Below are 20,398 nucleotides of genomic sequence, written 5' to 3' on the forward strand. Positions count from 1 at the left end.
CAGAATGTACTAGGCTTAAGAATTTGGAGTAAAATAACTACACTAAAAAATTTATTGAGAGTCTAAAATGTATATTTATATGCCTACCCCTTTTAGTATGTTTTTGTATATCATATGTTATTGTTTTATTTTAAAAGTTGTAATATTTGTAAAAACGAGTGAACAGGCAACTAATTTAAAAACTCTAAATCATAGTGTTCCTTATTTTGTTTTAGCAGAAACACACCACTTTTGAGCAACCTGTCTTTTCAGTTTCAAAACAGTCACCGCCAATGTCAGCATCTAAATGGTTTGACCCAAAATCTATTTGTAAGACACCAAGCAGCAATACCTTGGATGATTACATGAGCTGGTAATTACTTTTGGCCCCTTGCTTGATTGGCAGGGTGGTATGATAGAATTAACATGGGCTTCTGGGCCAAATAAATATGGGATTAAATCCTGCTCTTTTACTTTAAAGACTTTCCAACTTCATATTATTTTCTCAGCATCATTGTTTTCATCTATAAAATGGAAAGGGGAAAGTGGTTGCAAAAATACATATCTTTAAGGATTGTTGTGAATGTAGTTTTTGTCATATTGTAATCTGTACCTACAACCTATAAATATTCTAAGGATGTAAAACGTCTTGATAATCATGTATTGCCATGCAGATATCTCTCTATTGAGAGAGAGATTTTAAAGGTTAGTATTCTTAGAGCGGATAAAGAGTAGATGAATTTTTTCACGTGAGTGGTGGTAATTGGAAAGTGATAGCTTCTGGAAGAGATTGGTTGCTACAGTTCATGTAGTTCTGGGGATATTCAAGGGTGTAGTACTTGAGTGGATAGGAATGATGGATAAGTGAAGAAGTTGGATGATGAGTGTGCTGACAGGGAACGCAAGGGATACTACAAAAAAAAAATGAATGACATTTCAGAGAAAGGAAATAAAGGGGTGTGGTACATTACAACCATCAACCAGTGGCTATATCTTTAATGTCTTGGGGGATAGCTTAAATCCATGTCATCTTTTACGTTTCATTTTCATAATGTAATTCTTGATCTTAATTAGAACTAGCCTTAAAGATTTTATAACCCAGCCTCTTACCTACTTAATATAGTTTTACTATATATTGCCTCGTTTTATTATATGTAGAATATTTTAAAGAATGATTGCTAACTAAAATAGCAATAGTAGATATTTCTTGTGACATTAAGTTAATTATTGTTAACAAATATTTGTGGAGCTCTTTCGTGCCAAGCATTGTTCTAGGTGTTGAGGATATATTAATAGCAAACAAGGCAAACAAAGCACAAATGTATGCTGGACAGATTTAAGCTCAAAGGCCAAACTCCTCTGACGTAACTGGCTTTCTGATGTTTCTAGCAAGCCATTATAGAACAATACTGTTTAAAAAAACACTCAAAATCTGTGACCGGCCATAAGCTGACGTTTGCTAAATTCGTATAAAATAACTCTAACTACTTTGTATTTTAAATGCCATCTTTTTTATCTTACAAAGATTTCTTGTCTGCATACAAATATTTACTTTCAGAAAGAATTCCCCAAAATTAAATATTTGGTGGTGGCATATCTGGAATAAATGTCAGCTATATCATGTAAACTGACTTGGGTTCTGTTTGATGTAGCACTTTTAAGTTTATATCAGCCTTTTAAAATACTTGAAAACAATCAGAATCTTATTTATTAAATTGTAATGTTTTAAATAAAAATATATATATATTTCCTAGTTTTAGAACTCCAGTTGTAAAGAATGACTTTCCACCTGCTTGTCAGTTGTCAACACCCTATGGCCAACCTGCCTGTTTCCAGCAGCAACAGCAGCAAATACCTGCTACTCCACTTCAAAATTTACAGGTTCGATAAGCTTTATATATGATGGTATATGTTAAGATACTATCAGTTTTACAGCTTTTATTTTTATAGCATCTAGATATCAGGAAAGGTCTTAAGAACTTGGCCATTCTTATTTCCACTAGACAAAACTTTCCTGCTATCCTGATAAGAGTGTGCCTTGTGGCTTTGAGAGGTTCATTATTGAAGAAGCTGATGAAGTTACTCTTAACTAGGCCCAAGGATCAGTTTGAATAGCTGGATAAAACTTCTCTTATAATCAAGGCTACCTTTTATTTTTTATTTTTATTTATTTGTTTTTTTTTGAGATAGAGTCTCGCTCTCTTGCCCAGGCTAGAGTGCAGTGGCGCGATCTCGGCTCACTACAACCTTTGCTTCCCAGGTTCAAGTGATTTGCGTGCCTTAGCCTCCCGAGTAGCTGGGATTACAGGCACGCATCACCACACCTGGCTAATTTTTGTATTTTTACTAGAGACATGGTTTCACCATGTTGCTCAGGCTGGTCTCGAACTCCTGGCCTCAAGCGGTCCGCCCGCTTCAGCCTCCCAAAGTTCTGGGATTACAGGCATGAGCCACTGCACCTGGCCGAGGTTACTTTTTGTTGTGTTTTGTCAGCTGCTAGTGAGCAGCTTCATTTTGTTTGTTAGTATACAATTCATTTGGAAATGTAAATTTTCAAAAATATCAGAATAGCAATATGAGGTACTGCTAGAATGTATTATACTAATAACTAAACTAAGAGGAAAGATTTTTTTGCTGATGAGGCAAAAGTTGGTTTCTAATAACTGTCCTAGAGGCAGCTTAATTAACTGTTAGAAAATGTGGGCCTTGGAGACACTGGGCATGAATCTTGGCCTCACTACTTACCATCTCTGTGATCTTTTGCAAGTTACCTAAACTTTCTGTGCCCATTTCATCATCTATAAAATTAATACAGCTAACTATCTCCTAGGATGGTTATGAAGATTAAATTAGTTAATATATATGTAACTCCTAATACAGAGCATGACACTTAGTAAATCAGAAATATTAGCAGCAGTCGTTATTTAAATAAAACAATAAAAATACCCATTAGTAATTAACTATAAAAATCAACTAATAAAAAAATTAGTCAACAGAATAAGAACAGTGATTATCAGGGAAGGGAAAAGGAGGAATGGGGAGTTACTGTTTAATGGGTATAGAGTTTCAGTGATGATATTTGCACCACCATCCATCTCCAGAACTTTTTCATCATCACATACTGAATGTACTTAATGCACTGAGTTGTACCTAAAAATGGTTAAAGTGGTAAATTTTGCGTTATGTATAATTTGCGCAGTTTCAAAGAATAATGGATAAAACAATGAACTGACAGTCGATACTAACTAGAAAGAGGTGATAGTGTTTTGAGGATTGAAACAATATAATAAATTACAGAGGAAAAGGAAAAATGATCAAGTTTGTTCATGCATTGATTCAAAACACGTTTGTTTAGCTATTACTGTCAGGCCCTGTTTGAGTTGCAATCCAGAAGACGAGTCACAGATGACAAGTGAAGGGGCTTGGTGGAGCCTTCTAGAAGAGGCCAGTGTCAGGAGAGGACTGAAAGAGGCCACAGTGTGGCTAGAGCTCAGGAAGGGGAAGGGGTGAGTCCCAAGGTTTGCTGGGCCCTTAAGTTTTACCCTAAGAGGGTGGGAAGCTTTGGAAGAGGTTGAAGCAGGGAAAGTGAAATGAGCCGATTTGCATTTTGGAAACTCTAACCACAGTGAGTAGGGCAGACTAAGGGGGATGTGGAATGTCCTGTATAGGAAACTGGAGTTCACATTAGTGTTGAATCACAAATAAGAACTATTTTATTTTAAAAACTGTCAGCAGCCATGGGGAAAGGACATTGAACTGCTTTCTTCCCTCGGCAATGTTCACAGTTTTAAATATGAAAGGAAGAAGAGAGAGGAGGCACAAAAGAAAGGAGTGGGGAAATGATGAAATTACAACACAAAAAGCCCAACACTTTGTTACAGAAAATATATATGGACTCAACAGTGTATCTCAATCCTAGAGGTGAAAAAATTAGAATACTAACTTTTTATTTAAATAGGAGATTACATGAGAGAGTCTACCGTTTGGAACCTAAAGCAGGCCTTAGTTAAATTGAGGTTTATTCAGACCTTATTTCAACTTGGTTAATCAGCTAATCAGGAGCTCTTTTTGTTTCAACTTCTTTATCAGCTCAGAATAAGTCCTCTCAGCACTCCATCTGTTCAAAGCATTTATAGGTACACAGAGAGATCCTCCAGTATAAGGAAAGGGATGATGGGGCAGGTTGTATAGTACATCACCTGAAAGTTTGCTGGGGAAGATGCTGAGGTTCCGAAAAATTAAGTAACTTTTGAATATCACTCAGCACAAAGTGTGGGGCTGTATTAATGAGTTCTCATACTGCTATAAGGAAATATCTGAGAGTAATTTATAAAGAAAAGAGGTTGAGTTGGCTAATGGTTCCACAGGCTGTACAGTAGGCATGATGCTGGCAATCTGCTTGGCTTCTGGGGACGCCTCAGGAAACTTTCAATCATGGCAGAAGGTGAAAGGGAGCAAATGTCACATGGCTGGAACAGGAGGAAGAGAGAGAGTTGTGGGGAGGTGCCACATACTTTTAAACCACCAGATCTCTTGAGAACTCTCAGAGAAGCACTGAGGGGGAAATCTACCCCCATGATTCAGTCACCTCTCACCAGGCCCCACCTCCAACATTGGGAATTATAATTTGACATGAAATTTGACAGATCCAAACCATGTCAGGGACATTGCTGAAATTTGCATTTGTCTCATTGACTCTAGAGCTCTTAGCACCTTAGCACATTGCTTCCTTTATAATATAACGCTAAATGAGAAAGAAGAATACAGATATAGCCAGATGGTAGTGGCATGCCTGTAATCCCAGCTACTCGGGAGGCTGAGGCAGGAGAATCGCTTGAGCCTCGGAGGCAGAGGGTGCAGTGAGCCGAGATCATGCCACTGCAGTCCAGTCTGGGAGACAGAATGAGACCCTGTCTCAAAAAAAAAAAAAAAAAAAAAAATACACATATAATTATGTGTGTGTATATGTACATATGTAAGTAAAGAGGTATAAGGAAAAAGAAAAGAAATATGAAAAATATAATTTTATATTTTAGTTTTTATATATTTTTTTAAGCTTATAAGTTTGCAGATTGCATATTAAGTGTTTTTTTCCTCCTCGAAATTTCTTTTGAAGTCAAAACCAGTTAAAGGGGGAGATCTTAGAAGTTTGTCTACATTATTTTTTAAGGTTTTTTTAATTTAAGTAGAGCAAGTCCTTTTAAAAATATTGTAACATTTCTAATTAAGATTTAAGATAATTTCAAAATGGGGAGCAGTTGACTATACCAAATGTAAGCTAGTTTCTTAGGCATATTGATTGAACTTTTATTTATATATTTTACTTATTTAGGTTTTAGCATCCTCTTCAGCAAATGAATGCATTTCGGTTAAAGGAAGAATTTATTCCATATTAAAGCAGATAGGAAGTGGAGGTTCAAGCAAGGTAAGTATCTTAAAATATTTAAGAAATAAATAAAAATATTTTAAACTTTCTATTTTTTTGTCTTTTTACCTGTGAGGGCTGCTTTTCCTTAACTTATAGGGGCCATGTTGCCCTTGAGCCAAAAAGCCATCTTAACACCTGCCCTTTTCTTCCCACTGCCTCACATGTGACATATCTTCTTTAGATTTCTTATTCCCCGTCTCCTGCCTTTCCTTTCAATGTCCTATGCTTCTAAACTTCTTCTTTAATAACAAAAACATTGACATGGGGTAGTGAATGACCACTATGTATTATCACAAAAGAATCAGAAATTTCTGAGTCAGAATGTGATGTAAATTGCTAATATGTTTAGAATCATTCAGCAAGGATTTTTGCTGATGGATTTTGTTTTGTTTTCAGTTATTCATTTCAGAAACAGAATTCAGTAACAAGTGAATTTCTGGAATTAGATTATTTTCTAAACTTACGTGAGTTCTAAATTTATATCATTTTACATCTCTAGATTGAAGGCATCTTAAGCATTATCTAAATTTACCATCTTTAATTATCATTCAATTAAATCTACTTCCGTTAGATTTTTGCCTTCATCATTCACCGAAATAACTGTAATCAAGACCACTAATGACCTCCGTTTTTTTTGCCAAATCTGATTCTTAGCTTAGATTTTGGATTACTTAGCATTTGGGACAACTGATGTTTTTTCTCAATCAAGCTTTTTTCCACACTTGGTTTGTGTTTTTCTCTTCTGGCCATACCTATTTTCCTCATGTTCCTGATCTCAGTGAAGCAGTGCTCCAGGGCTTAGTCCTCAACCCTCTTTCATCTTTTTCTTAAACTTATTCTGTTGGTGTTCTCTTTCAGTCTTGTGGTTTCAAATATCATGTATATGCCGACAATTCTCCAACTTGTATTTCCAGCTCGTACCTCTCCTTTGAATTGCAGACTTGTATATTCAACTTGACTATTCTACATCGCTTCTTAGTGTCTACCAGGCATTTAAAACAATATGTCCAAACACAACTCTTGCTCCATAGCTTTTCCCATTTCAGTAAATGGCAGCTTCATTCTTCCAATTGATTGACCAAAAAATTGGTGCCTCTTACTCTCACACACACATCTAGCCAATCAGCAAATCTGGAGATACTTCAGAGTATCTCCAGAATCTGTTTCTCATCATCTCCAGCATTATTGTTTTGGTCAAGGCAACTTTTGTATTTTCACCTAAATTACTTTAGTAGCCTCCTAAAGGATTTCATTGACTCAGTCCTTGCCCTCCTGGTCTATTTTTTAAAATTGTATATTGACAAATTATAGTTGTATATTTTTATGGGGTACAGGGTGGTATTAGCTTTTTTAATACAATGTGAAATGATTAAGCTAATTAACATCTATTACCTCAATTTTTTTGTGTGATGAGAACATTAGCAGTTGACTCTGCAATATTGAAATGTATAGTATCCAATTATTATTTTCAGCATGCTATGCTAATCATCTAAAAAAAAACCAAACTTGTATCTCCTATTTGAGCCTTTGTATTCCTTCACCAACATCTCCCCATTTCCCTCAACCTCCAGCCTTTGGTAACCACTATTGTCAAAAGTGGTATGAGCTCTTCTCTATGAGATTAATTGTTTTAGATTTCACATATAAGTGAGAACATGAGGTATTTGTCTTTCTGTGTTAGCTTATTTCAGTTCTTCCTGGCCTATTTTAACATAACATCCTGTTTTCTTCTAGATATCATCATGTGTCTTCTGAGTTAGGCCTTCCTTGCCCACACTCTAAAACTGCAACTCCTACCTTTAATCACCAATGTTCTCTATTCCCCGCCTGGTTTGTTTTTCTGTGTATCTTACCTTCTAACACATTCTGTAATTTACTTACTTGATTTGTTGTTTGTGTCCCCCTGCACTTGAATGTGAGCTCCATGAAGATAGTGATGTTTTTCTGATTTGCTCAGTGATACTAGCCCCAGTATCCAGAACAGTACTTAGAACAGATAGGGATTGAATTTATTAGTTGAATGAGTAAGCTGTCCGTCCTAAGCTCTTTTGCTATTATAAGTTGTTAAACACATTAAACAAAACACATTAAACAAATTAAACAAAACACATTAAACACATTAAACAAAAACTGTTGGACTCATTTTAAGTTTTACTGTAATTTCCTAATCTCACTAACAATAATTAGACTTGCATAAGGCTGTCTTATTAACTTATGAAAAATAAGGATGGCTGGGTGCGGTGGCTCACACTTGTAATCCCAGGACTTTGGGAGGCTGAGGTGGGCGGATCACGAGGTCAGGAGATTGAGACCATCCTGGCTAAGAGGGTGAAACCCCGTCTCTACTAAAAATACAAAAAAATTAGCCGGGTGTAGTGGCGGGCGCCTGTAGTCCCAGCCACTCGGGAGACTGAGGCAGGATAATGGCGTGAACCCGGGAGGCAGAGCTTGCAGTGAGCCGAGATCGTGCCACTGTACTCCAGCCTGGGTGACAGAGCGAGATTCCGTCTCAAATAAATAAGGTATGTGCATTCCCATGTGTATCAACTCTTCAATAAATATTGGTTTCATTATACATTTCCTTTTATCAGTCTATTTGAATTACCTAATTTAGTTGCTTTCATAAAAATTACTTGGCTGATATTATTTATTTGTTATTTGGCTATATTTTAGTAGTATCAAGGTAAAGACACTTAATAGAGGTATTTATTTAGTGGTATGTTTTCAGAGAATGTAGAGTGGCATTTTAATGGCATTTTAACATTTTTTTCCTTGGAGTATAATGAAGGTGTAAGCTTAAGTCAAGGGCCAAGTGATAAAGCGATGGCTGGCCCATATTTTCTGAATTCAACTAAATTATCATTTAAGTTAATTATGATTGAGTTGAAAAAAATCAAATGCCTCAAAGAAAGTAACATGCTTTATGAAACTAATACCATTTATGCTTTGCCTGTTTCAGAGTTTAGGCAGTGACCAACTTTTAAGGAGGCTATTGAGAGTATCTAGAACAGTCATGGGGTAATGAGAATGGTCAAGACACTGGTAACTTCCCATAAAACTAACAAATCATAATTCTGACACGATCTCTATGAAATTGAAATAAGGCTTACCTAAACCAGATTGCAAGAGTTTTGCCGGAACAGGGACAGTGGGGGCAATAATAAACTCATTCATACAAAAAGTTGATTTAAAAGTTTTTATTTGTTTACTTAATTTTAAGATCTTATTACATAAATAGCTTTAGTATCCTGTACTTTTTTTTTCTGATATGTCCGAAAACTTTAGCATGTTTTAAAATGTCCACTTTATTCTGTCCTGAATGTCTTCAGTGATGGTAGCTAACATTTGCTTCACTCCAGACACACTACAGAACGCACTGCAGACATCAGTCATCTGAGTCATCCTTCCAATCCTGTGCCGTAGGTACTACTAACAGCATTTGAGTTTTGAGAGACTAAGGAAAACTCTCTTGGGTTTTTGTCTGAGAGACAACCCAAAGTTAGGTTGCTGATAAAGATGGAGCTGGAGCTCAAATACAGTTATTTCCTTCTAGTCTTTCCTAAGTTTCATATCCTATGTTTTCTAATCTTTAAATTTTATTTTTATGATACAAAGCTATTTCATTGTACAAATATACTACCAGAACATACAAATAAGGCATTAGCCATCACATTCAGGGTCATGGGTTAATGAGGTTATTTACCTTTTACAAAATGGCTTTATGCTGCTATTTTTAAATCCCTATCTGTTGTATTGTTATTTTCTTATCCCTCTTATGCCCCATCCCCCTCTAATTTGCTGTGTATCCAACTAAAACCAGTAATACTTCATTCGAGTCTCATACTTAAAACTTAAACACAAGCTATACCTGAGGGGCCTAATAAATTCTCCTTGTTAGTGCAGTTTTAGCACATCAACCTCATAAACACTTGGACTCTTTTCTTATTCCTTCCCAGTATCTGCTGGGCAGTCAAGGTTAAATGATTTTTTACTTAAGTATGTCAAAAGGGGTAAATGAATATAATTTTTCTTGTATACACAGGCATTTTGTATTTGAATTGAGTTTTAAAAGCACCATCCTTGTTGCATTTCTGCGGAAAGTTAGCTACATTTGCATTGTTTTCTATTTTAAAAAATGTTATCTGTCCTATAAATGTTACTTAGGAATTGACCATCTTTTATAGCCAGAGCAATTGGACTTTGATCTCAGAGATCCTGACAACATACAAGAACAGCTTGTTCCTGCCAGCTTTACTTTGAAATTCAGACCTACTCTACTATTCACAGCTGGATATACTGATAGCTTATGATTAGTATATATTTTTTAATATTTTCTATCACATGAATGAAATTGCTAAGTCGCGGCACTATGGAGAAAACAACATCTGTGAATTGAATTGACTCTATATCATAGCCTTTAGTCATCCTTAACTTTTTTTTTTTCCTTGAGACAGTGTCTCACTATCTTGCTGAGGCTGGACTCAAACTCCTGGCCTCAAGCAATTGTCCCACCTCAGCTTTCTGAGTAGTTGGGATTAAAGGAGCACACGACTACACCAGGCTTGTCCTTAACATTTTGGGATGTCTTTTTCTTTATGCTGTTTCCCTGGTTAGGGCATCCAACAGATTGTTATATATATGAAATTTAAACTTTTCTTACATGTTGATATAGAAACTTTAGATTTATACCTTTAAATTATTGAATGCCCATCATCATAGGTCGTTGGGAATGGATTGTAACTCTGCTATCAGAATTATTTCTCTCCTTCTACACTCAAAATAGGCCCGAAACTTTTCATTGTTCATATCAGTATTTCCTTTAGAATTTTCTCAACCTAAAATTCTAATACATTTAGAATCATTGTGTGACAGTGTATAAATAGTACATTCTAAACTTCTCTTTGTTCTACTGTGTAGGTATTTCAGGTGTTGAATGAAAAGAAACAGATATATGCTATAAAATTTGTGAACTTAGAAGAAGCAGATAACCAAACTCTTGATAGTTACCGGAACGAAATAGCTTATTTGAATAAACTACAACAACACAGTGATAAGATCATCCGACTTTATGATTAGTAAGAATCCTTTTTAAATTTAAAAAGAAAACTTTTTGCTATAGTTCTTCAGGTAAATATTTAGTAAACTTTGATATAACCTAGCCATTTATTGTTTTGTTGTTTTTATTTGTTTAATTGCAGTGAAATCACGGACCAGTACATCTACATGGTAATGGAGTGTGGAAATATTGATCTTAATAGTTGGCTTAAAAAGAAAAAATCCATTGATCCATGGGAACGCAAGAGTTACTGGAAAAATATGTTAGAGGCAGTTCACACAATCCATCAACATGGTATTTAATAGTTTTTTTATATTTGTAAGGTTAAAATATTTGTTAATAGTGTCATCTTAGAGAAATATACCTATAATTTTAAGGCATTGGTTGTTGGTATCTTTAACTAGATGAACTAAATAATTAGAAGTTTATTTAAAGATAAAGGAACAAAACCATTTCTTAAAACACTGTTAACCCAAAGGATATAGGACACGAACTCAAGTTCCCACATCTGTAATACAAAATGTATTTTTCTCAGTATTAACGTAGTCTGTCATCTTTATCTCCAAATACTTGGATTATAGCAGGTCTAAGACTTTGGGGTTCAGGCATCCTAAAAAATATGAGATGTTTACTCATTCTCCTAATCATTTTGTATTGTATGCCCTATGTGAGAGTTGTTTTTTGTTTGTTTGTTTTTTACTGTTAGACCTACCTTCTGGGTTGGTTTTTACTTGTCCTTGGTTCTTTTTAGGGTTTTTCTCTGCCTTTACCTTATCCTATATATTTTTTTTGTTCTTAGTACTGTTATCCTAGTTAATTGTAATTTATCTCCTCCTTATATCCCTCCTTCTATAAGTTAAAAGATAATTCACCAGTGATCAAGATCAGGGCTATGGGGTGGAGATGTCAGGAGCATTAGGGTCTTACTGTCTGACAGTATAATTTATGATGCTCTCTAGTGGGCAGTGAATCACAGCGGTTAAGAGGATAGATTTCTGAAGCCAGACTGTCTGGCTTCAACTCATGGCACCGTCACTTAGGCCGTGTGACCTTGTACAAGTTACTTAAACTCTCATTGCCTTAGCTTCCTTGCCTTACAATGGGGATGATGATAATACTTCAGCATTGTGGTGAAGATTAAATGATTCAGTACTGTATAAACAACGAGCTTAGAACAGTGCCTGGCACATATCAAGTGCTATGTAAGTGTTTGCAGAATGTATAAAAAAATAAATATCGAATTGGATTCACTAATTGAAGGAATAAATACAGCTTGACCTGTAGACTGAATTTTTTGGTCCTTAGGATGTTTTGCATTGTTTAATATTATAGTGGAATTTTATTTTAAAGGCATTGTTCACAGTGATCTTAAACCAGCTAACTTTCTGATAGTTGATGGAATGCTAAAGCTAATCGATTTTGGGATCGCAAACCAAATGCAACCAGATACAACAAGTATTGTTAAAGATTCTCAGGTAAGACTTTTAATGTTGGTTATCTCACAGTAGAGTTCAATTCTTTTTTCACCTGTGAAGTATTATATTGCAAATGAGTATTATATTTTTAATCATCTCTAAAGGATTTGAAATCTTTTAATAAGAATGGGTTTAAAAATATAAACCATAATCATTATAATTTAGAAAATCAAGATCAAATGGTAATATCCCCAGCAATTTTGAATGGTTTTACTACAGCTGAAGTAGAGAAACAGTAATACCTTCCTTGGAAATCACTTGGTCATGATCAAAAATTGACCTGAAAATTTGGCTCAGAGTTTCCTTGTAGCAAAGAGATAGTTGCAGTTATATGTTTTTCATTGTCTGTGAGGTAAGATTATTTTTATTCTTCTAGAGAAGCAGACCTTTTCCTATCACTGAAATTGGAAAAAAAATTCTTAAATGGGCCTTCATATTGTAAATGCCATAAGTATTATAAGCAACATTTTTATAATAGATATTGTAACAGCAAACTTAATGAAGTTGTTCTATAAAAACTAAAGCAATGGCACCAAAGTATATCTAAAAGATATTCTTGCTTGGAGCCAAGATGATATGTTTTGTGTTTACAGATTTTTGATGTGAGTTCACCTTAATCCCAGGAGTAAAATAGACTTTGTTAGGAGGAATAGATGGACAACTTGCCCTATTTGAGAGTCATGTCTCTTTATATCAAAAGTATGGCAGAACAATGAGTTGTAAATCAGCTTGACAGTATCTTCCATGTCAAGGCCCTAAAGTAGATATATTCTGTGTTTAAAGCAAACCATTTATTTTAGAAGAAAATGAGGCTGTTGTAAGGTTGGCATATCATGCTGTAGAAACTCAGAGGACTACTGTGGGACAAAGCTAGATGGTCTTTTTGTTTATGTATTGGTTGGCTTATTTAAAAAATATGTATTTTTAAAGTTGAATATGTTACAACACAGAAACGAATGGTAAGTCCCTCAATGGCCTCAAAGTTTATGGCCATTAATAGAATTTTAGCCTGGACAGTTTTTAGGGCAGACTTTACTAGTTGCCCACTATAATCACAGAAAAAGCACAGCATTCTGAAAGGAGTCACTTTGCTGATTATGAACCCAACTCATTTTGCTGCAATTGGGAAGAAATTTGATATATATATCTTAACATTGTCAGCAGTTATTTGAAGTTTGCAAGGATATCGTTGAAATCTATAATTAGCCAAGTTTCCAAGGATTTGGCATTTGTATTTTTAAGAATCTAAAGCAGAATGAAATATTTTCTTTGATTTGTGTTTTCTCTGACTTGGCGTGTAGGTTGGCACAGTTAATTATATGCCACCAGAAGCAATCAAAGATATGTCTTCCTCCAGAGAGAATGGGAAGTCTAAGTCAAAGGTACTGAAAAGATTATTTACATTGCAATTATCTGGTAACAGTAGGGAATGCGCTGTTTTCTGAATAAACTTACCAGATAACAATTTCTTTAAGTTCTAAAACTTTTTAGGCCATTACAGAGACATTGCTGGGTTTTTTTGTTTGCAATTCTTATTATTTTTCACCACTTATTCGTTTGTGAATTCTACATTTCCAAGTACAGCTGGAGAATGTAGTTGTTTTCTGGCCTGCCACTGGCTACTTTTCCACTGACTTTATCTCACTACCTTGATGAGTTTGTGTTAGCCTCTTGGGTGCCCTTTGTCAGGGACTCCTTTTGCCTACTGTGATGCCTTGGGCTCCCAGGCTAACCTTTCTGTACATCAGTGTAACCAAGTGGGTGCAAGCACAAATTGTCCCAGGGACCTGCATTCATTCAAACCATAGATCTGCCTCTCTAAATTGTGCCTATAGACAGTGCCTATTATAAAATAAATTGAGGATTAAATGGGAAAGAATATATAAAGTACTTAGTACATTTATCCAGCTCAGAATCATTGCTTGATAAATGTGTTTTTTTGTTTTGTTTTGTTTTACTAAATTATATTTTCCTCCTTAGAAAATCTGGCTTTTAAGTGTTTTTCAAATAACTGGCATAAAATTTTGCCAAATGTTTTCATTAAATTCTTTTTATATTTGTTTAGCCTCCACTCTTCTTCTAAAACTTAACTTTCTTGTGTTTTTATTAGACTTTCTGTGGTTTTGTTCATCTTAAACAAGCAGTTCCTGACTTCATTTATCAATTCTATTTTCATTTGCTTTACAACTTCAGTACTTACGATAACCAGAAGCTTTTCTCTATGATTAACCATATTTATGGTTTTTCATTTAATGCCCGTGACAATGTACTTTTATAATGTCTATACCAGAGGTGAGGAAACAGACACATAGCATTACCAGTTAGTAACACATCTTCAAGATATGTTAAAGGTAATATTAATTTCATATAACTAATTATTTACTTGAAATAGCTGAAATGATTGAAATTGTGTAACTGGCTTAGATATAACTGATCTATTCAAAAGAATAGATAACTGAATTAGTTTTTTACTTTGAAGATGTTTTAAAGCTTGTAAATACTTGGGGATTTTGGACACACAAGCTCAGCATAGTTCTATAATATATGCGTTTGGGTTTAAAGTTGTATTATTTATTATTTCCAATGGTCTTATCTGAAGGGTTGTATAATTTAAACAACCTTTAAAACTGTATACATACTTTGAACTTATATAAAAATTTATAATCCAATAATTCTGGAGAAAACAAACTTAAAACTTATAGTTACATTTTTTAGTTTATATTTTCACAAGTTGGAAAGAATTTAATATTTTGTCTTAATTGGAATATTTTACTTACGAGGTTATAGAAAGATTTAAAGTAAAGCTCATATCTTCTGATGGAATAACCAACTGAAATGGAAACTAGAAAAAGATGTTTTGTCATGTTACCATAATGTAGTACACATTCATTGAGATTTAATTATGATTTTAAATATATATAATATATATGTTTTTACATTTTACATGAAAATAACAGCAACTTTTTTGTGTTTGTTTGTTTCTTAGATAAGCCCCAAAAGTGATGTTTGGTCCTTAGGATGTATTTTGTACTATATGACTTATGGGAAAACACCATTTCAGCATATAATTAATCAGATTTCTAAGTTGCATGCCATAATTGATCCTAATCATGAAATTGAATTTCCTGATATTCCAGAGAAAGATCTTCAGGATGTGTTAAAGGTAATATTAATATCATGTAACTAATTATTTACTTAAATGCTGAAATAATTGGAATTGTGTAACTGGCTTAGATATAACTGTTCTATTCAAAAGAATTGCTAACTGAATTAGTTTTTTACTTTGAAGATGTTTTAAAGCTTGTAAATACTTGGGGATTTTGCAAAAGTGCCTTGGGAGAAATAATCCTATCATTACTTGAGTGAGATATCTAAAAAGCAACTTTTATAATGTAATGTAATCTGGAAATATACTTTATCAATGTCATATATGAAAACCTGCTTTGTTTCTCTTTAAAATATCTTTGTTTTAATAGTGTTGTTTAAAAAGGGACCCAAAACAGAGGATATCCATTCCTGAGCTCCTGGCTCATCCATACGTTCAAATTCAAACTCATCCAGGTATTACTTCTTTAAAAATTTGTCTGTTACTAGATTGGTAATATAAACAGTCTTTTACCTATTGATATAACAAAGACAGAATCTAAATTGCCTACCCTTTGTCAGCCTGCCTTTTTCCTTAAGGAAGTTCCATTATTACAAATAGTAAAGTAAGTAAACTTTTTTTTCTTTACTTATGGTATTTATTTTTACTTATTCCAGATAAGGGGTTAAAATCAGTGATAAATTACAAGAATATCACTTGTGCTGTTAAACAAAATGTGTATTTATAATGGACTTATATTTTTCTTAGTGGTATTAGTGTATTATTGATTTATTTTATAGGTAACCAAATGGCCAAGGGAACCACTGAAGAAATGAAATATGTTCTGGGCCAACTTGTTGGTCTGAATTCTCCTAACTCCATTTTGAAAGCTGCTAAAGTAAGTATGTCTGTTCTTTACATTAATTTTAACTGTTTTATGTAGTGAATTCAACACTTAAGGAAACAGTCTGAAGGAAAGTTGGTCCAATCATCAGATCAGTTATGAAACATGTTTCTACATTTAGATACCTAACATGTGCCTTTTGACAAATACAGATTTACTTGATTTGTATTCTTCTGCATACAGTACAGTTCAAAGTAGATCATCACATAAGGTACATTCAGGAATATAATGTGTCTTTTAACTCAGCACCATTATTAACACAGCTTTTGAATTCATTCCTTTTAGCCAGTTTTTTCCTTAGAGACATTACATCTAATGGCTTTTTTGAAGCTGTATACAGCAGTCAACACAATTCTGAAAGCACAAGTCTCAAGCTGTTTAGCCTCCAATGTCCATTTATATCTATACCATGATTTTTCAAGCACCTAGTTATTACTAGAACCCCATGAATGCTTATTGACCAACTGGTTTAGCCAACAAGCAGTTACTAATTATATATTTCAGTTACACAATTATCATAAAATTACGGGAACTTAAACTATCAATACTCATAGCTCTTTAGATACGTATAAAGTCCATCTAAGTTGCCAAGAACTTGAGTACATTTCTGAAGGAATTTACTATACATTCACTGTATTTGCATTTATGTGATATGAGGTAACTGTTTTCTTAAATTTTCTCAAATGCTAATGGCTAAATCAATGGATTTAGTAATTAAAAGTGGACCGAATATGTTTTGTAATTGCTCTGTATTTTGTATCTCCATGTTTTAAATTTATACTAATATCTTGTTCAAAGCCTCATAGCTATAATTGGGGTAGATGAGTTACTTTTATCACTGAGGTTGTATGTTCCTTGAGGGCAAAGATGTCTGCCATCTTCATAAGTTAAATGTTAGCTGAGTCTTAAGTAATTTTTAAATACATGGATTTTAATATATATCTAATTATTATATTTACATAATAATTTGTAATGTCTTCTATTTATTAGTTAAAATATCATCTGTATAAAGTTTCCTTATAAATACATTTTGTATAGGAATTTACCTAAGACTAGCTTTATTTAAGAAAAAGTAAAGAGATAAGGCCTTGAAGTCTCATATGTATGTTTATTAGTAGCTCTGTTATATTTCTCTCATAGAAAGATTGAGTTACATCTCGTGATAGGTAATGCTTAAGACCAAGCTTGGTGTTTAAAATTCTTTATTATCTCTATTAGCTTATAAAATAATTTCCCAACTGTAAGAGCAAGAGTGAAATAAATGTATTATATTTAGAATACATCAAAATACATCTAATGTGACAGTACATTGAACTAAAAAATTACCAAACAGATTTGTGTTTTTAATTTCAGACTTTATATGAACACTATAGTGGTGGTGAAAGTCATAATTCTTCATCATCCAAGACTTTTGGAAAAAAAAGGGAAAAAAAATGATTTGCGGTTACTCGTAAATTGTCACATACCACCTATAAAATATATTGGACTGTAATACTCTTGACTCCTTGTGGAAATCTACATTTGAAGACAACATCACTTTTAAGTGTTATCAGCAAAAAAAATTCAGTAGATTATCTTTAAAAGAAAACTGTAAAAATAGCAACCACTTATGTCACTGTATATATTGTAGACTTGTTTTCTCTGTTTTATGCTCCTGTGTAATCTATTTGACATCATTTCACTCTTGGAATAGTGGGTGGATAGCAAGTATATTCTAAAAAACTTTGTAAATAAAGTTTTGTGGCATAAAATGACACTAACATTTCAAAGTTGTAAGATTGTTTTCTTTAAGAAAATGTATTGTTGGCATGGCAGCAAAATTCTTAATTAGTAAAAAGTAGATTAGGGAAGATGTGAGACTAGACCTTAGTAAATGAACTTCGAAAAGCAAATCCTGAAGTGTTTGAATTCCAAAATAGACTTCCTAATGATTTCTGGCACTGATAACAACAGTCTATAATTTTAGGAAAGAACTTGGCTCTTTCAGATATTCTTCATAACATCTGCTGTTTTTGGTATTTAGAATATCATGCTGGATTCTGTGTTGTAAGCTGTATAGGGCATGCCCTCACTGTATGACTTGCTAGGTAATGGATAATTATAAATGTGGCCCCAGAGTCTCTTGACTGAATCTAATAGCTTAAAGTATCCTCACATATCATCCTTTTCTCAATTTTTAAAAAAAAGAATTTAAGAGACTTTATTTTTTATAGCAGTTTTAAGTTCACAGCAAAATTGAGCAGAATGTATAGAGAGTTCCCAGGTATCCTCTCCCCACCCCACCCCCACACATGTGATTACCTCCCTTGCTATCAGCATCCACCATATCAGCATTCCGCACCACAGTAGTACATTTATCACAGTCCGTAAACCTACCTTAACATATTATCACCCAAAGTCCATAGTTTATATTGGGGTTCACTCTTGGTATTGTATATTCTTTGAGTTTTGACAAATATATAATGACATTTATCTACCATTGTAACATCATACAGAATAGTTTCACTGTCTTGAAAATCCTCTGTTCTTTGTCCCTTCATCCTTCCCTCTCCCCTAATGCCTGGGAACCACTGATCTTTTTACTATCTCTATAGTTTTGCTTTTCCAGAATGTGACTGTCATATAAGTGGACTCATACAGTCTATAGCCTCTTCAGAGTGGCTTCTTTCACTTAGTAACATGTCTTTTTATGGCTTGCTAGCTTATATCTTTTTAGCACTGGTTAATATTCTATTGTCTGGATGTTCCACAGCTTATCTCTTTATCTGCTCAAAGATACCATGATTGCTTCCACATTTGGGGAATTGTGAATAAAGTTGCTATGTGAAAGTTTTTGTCTGGACCTAATTTTTTAGCTCTTTTGGCTAAATACTCCTTTGGGACCAAGGAATTTGATGCTAAATTCTATGTTAAGAGTGTTTAGTTGTGTAAGAAAGCTCCAAACTGTCTTCCAAAGTGGCTGTACTGTTTTGCATTTTCACTAGCAGTGCTTGAGAGTTCCTGTGGCTCCATATCCTTTCCAGCATTTGATGTCTGTGTTTTGGATATGGGGCATTCTAATGGGTTGGTAGGGGTATCTCATTTTAATTTGCATCTCCCTAATGACATGATGTTGAGCATCTCTTTATATGCTCATTTGCTATCTGTATATCTTTTGCCCATTTTTAAATTGGTTTATTTTCTTATTAAGGTTTAAGAGTTTTGTGTATTTTGAGTAACAGTCCTTTATCAGATGTCTTTTGCACATTATTTTCTCCCACTTGTGGCATTTCTTCTCATTCTCTTCTTTCCCAAATTTGTAACTGTGGTTATTAGTTTTCATAGTTCCTGGTTTTAAGTTAATGTAGTGTAATAGAGAAGTAGTAGGCTTAAACAGGAATTCTGCAAACCACACTCATAGAGAAAGCATGGTAAAAATTCAACCTGGAAGTCAGGCATTTGTCTACATGTGTTCATTGAGAATACTGTTTATTTTTTTCTTTTTAAAAGTATTTTGAAGTTTACTGTGTATGTAACAATTTTTTTTAATACTTGTCATGTTTAGAGTTAGAAATTATATTATGGGGAAAAGCATCATTTTGTCTATTGCTTCAGTGGGTTCTTGATGAAAGTGTCTTGTTTGTTACAATTACTAACCTATAGTCAGAATCAGTTAATGTTTTGAAAAAACATTTTTAGGAAAGTATTGGCTATTTTTTTGCCCTTTGAGCTTTCATGTCAATTTTATCAGTTCATTAAATTCCACACACAACATAATCATGTTGTGATTATGTTGTGTGTGGAATATTATCTTTGTCTTTGTGCTAGTCATGTTACTTGGGGGAAAAAAAGCAAGCATATGAGGTTTCCTATAATGGCATCTTCCAAAGATGGATTTCCAAATGCGGAGAAGATTTTTGCTTGCTTATACCAGATCCGAGAGGCTTGCCTAGGGCTAGAGTATTCCAAATTCAAAGCTTGAGGTTCTCAGAATCACCCAGGTGATACAAAATCACGTTGAAATCCACTTAAAAAAAAAAAAGAAGAAAAGTTAAGCACACACACACACACACACACAAATCCACTTGGTTTATTTCTAGAGCACACTTGTCCAGGGAGGTCAGCCCTTCTGGTTCCAACTTAAAGCGAACGTCAGGTGTGTCTTTCCTTAGGAAGTTCCTGGATTTTGAGTCTTGTTTATCATACTCTACCAGGTTGTCAAACCTGTACCTCAGTTTCACAGATGTTTCTTTTAAAGACAAATGCTTAGTTGTGCTTACTTCTCTGGGTTCTCGTCCTCATTAATATTTGGATTCCATAATTTCTCATTTGAAAAACTAAAATTCATGCCAATTTATATTCCCACTATCAGAATTAAGAACTCATTGGTCTACAACATCTTTTATACTTAATATTGTCAGAATTTAAAGGTTTTTGCTATCATAGGTGTAAAATAGTATTTTTGCAGTGTCTTTAATTTTTTGTTTAGTAA

General features: G+C 34.0%; 2 protein-coding genes across 13 annotated transcripts in view; one reads left to right on the forward strand and one right to left on the reverse strand.

Moving 5' to 3' along the window:
• HMGN3 (high mobility group nucleosomal binding domain 3) overlaps nucleotides 1-20,398 on the reverse strand; it is a 1,231,743-nt gene that overhangs the window by 844,725 nt on the left and 366,620 nt on the right. The gene's annotated exons all lie outside the window — the stretch shown is intronic.
• Nucleotides 1-20,398, forward strand: part of TTK (TTK protein kinase) — a 68,556-nt gene that overhangs the window by 22,177 nt on the left and 25,981 nt on the right. For 3 of the 5 annotated variants that reach the window (XM_050789626.1, XM_050789628.1, XM_050789627.1), the window contains exons 12-22: nucleotides 216-352; nucleotides 1,734-1,860; nucleotides 5,312-5,404; nucleotides 10,325-10,482; nucleotides 10,606-10,757; nucleotides 11,814-11,938; nucleotides 13,240-13,320; nucleotides 14,925-15,101; nucleotides 15,415-15,499; nucleotides 15,824-15,921; nucleotides 17,281-17,687. In XM_050789626.1, the coding sequence (XP_050645583.1) occupies nucleotides 216-352; nucleotides 1,734-1,860; nucleotides 5,312-5,404; nucleotides 10,325-10,482; nucleotides 10,606-10,757; nucleotides 11,814-11,938; nucleotides 13,240-13,320; nucleotides 14,925-15,101; nucleotides 15,415-15,499; nucleotides 15,824-15,921; nucleotides 17,281-17,364 (1,317 nt within the window). In that variant the 3' untranslated portion in view covers nucleotides 17,365-17,687. Of the gene's footprint in view, nucleotides 1-215; nucleotides 353-1,733; nucleotides 1,861-5,311; nucleotides 5,405-10,324; nucleotides 10,483-10,605; nucleotides 10,758-11,813; nucleotides 11,939-13,239; nucleotides 13,321-14,924; nucleotides 15,102-15,414; nucleotides 15,500-15,823; nucleotides 15,922-17,280; nucleotides 17,688-20,398 lie in introns of those variants that run through there. The other 2 variants (XM_050789629.1, XM_050789630.1) reach the window with 2 other exon arrangements.

This window comes from Macaca thibetana, chromosome 4 (assembly GCF_024542745.1).
Source record: "Macaca thibetana thibetana isolate TM-01 chromosome 4, ASM2454274v1, whole genome shotgun sequence".
NCBI classification, from domain to species: domain Eukaryota; kingdom Metazoa; phylum Chordata; class Mammalia; order Primates; family Cercopithecidae; genus Macaca; species Macaca thibetana.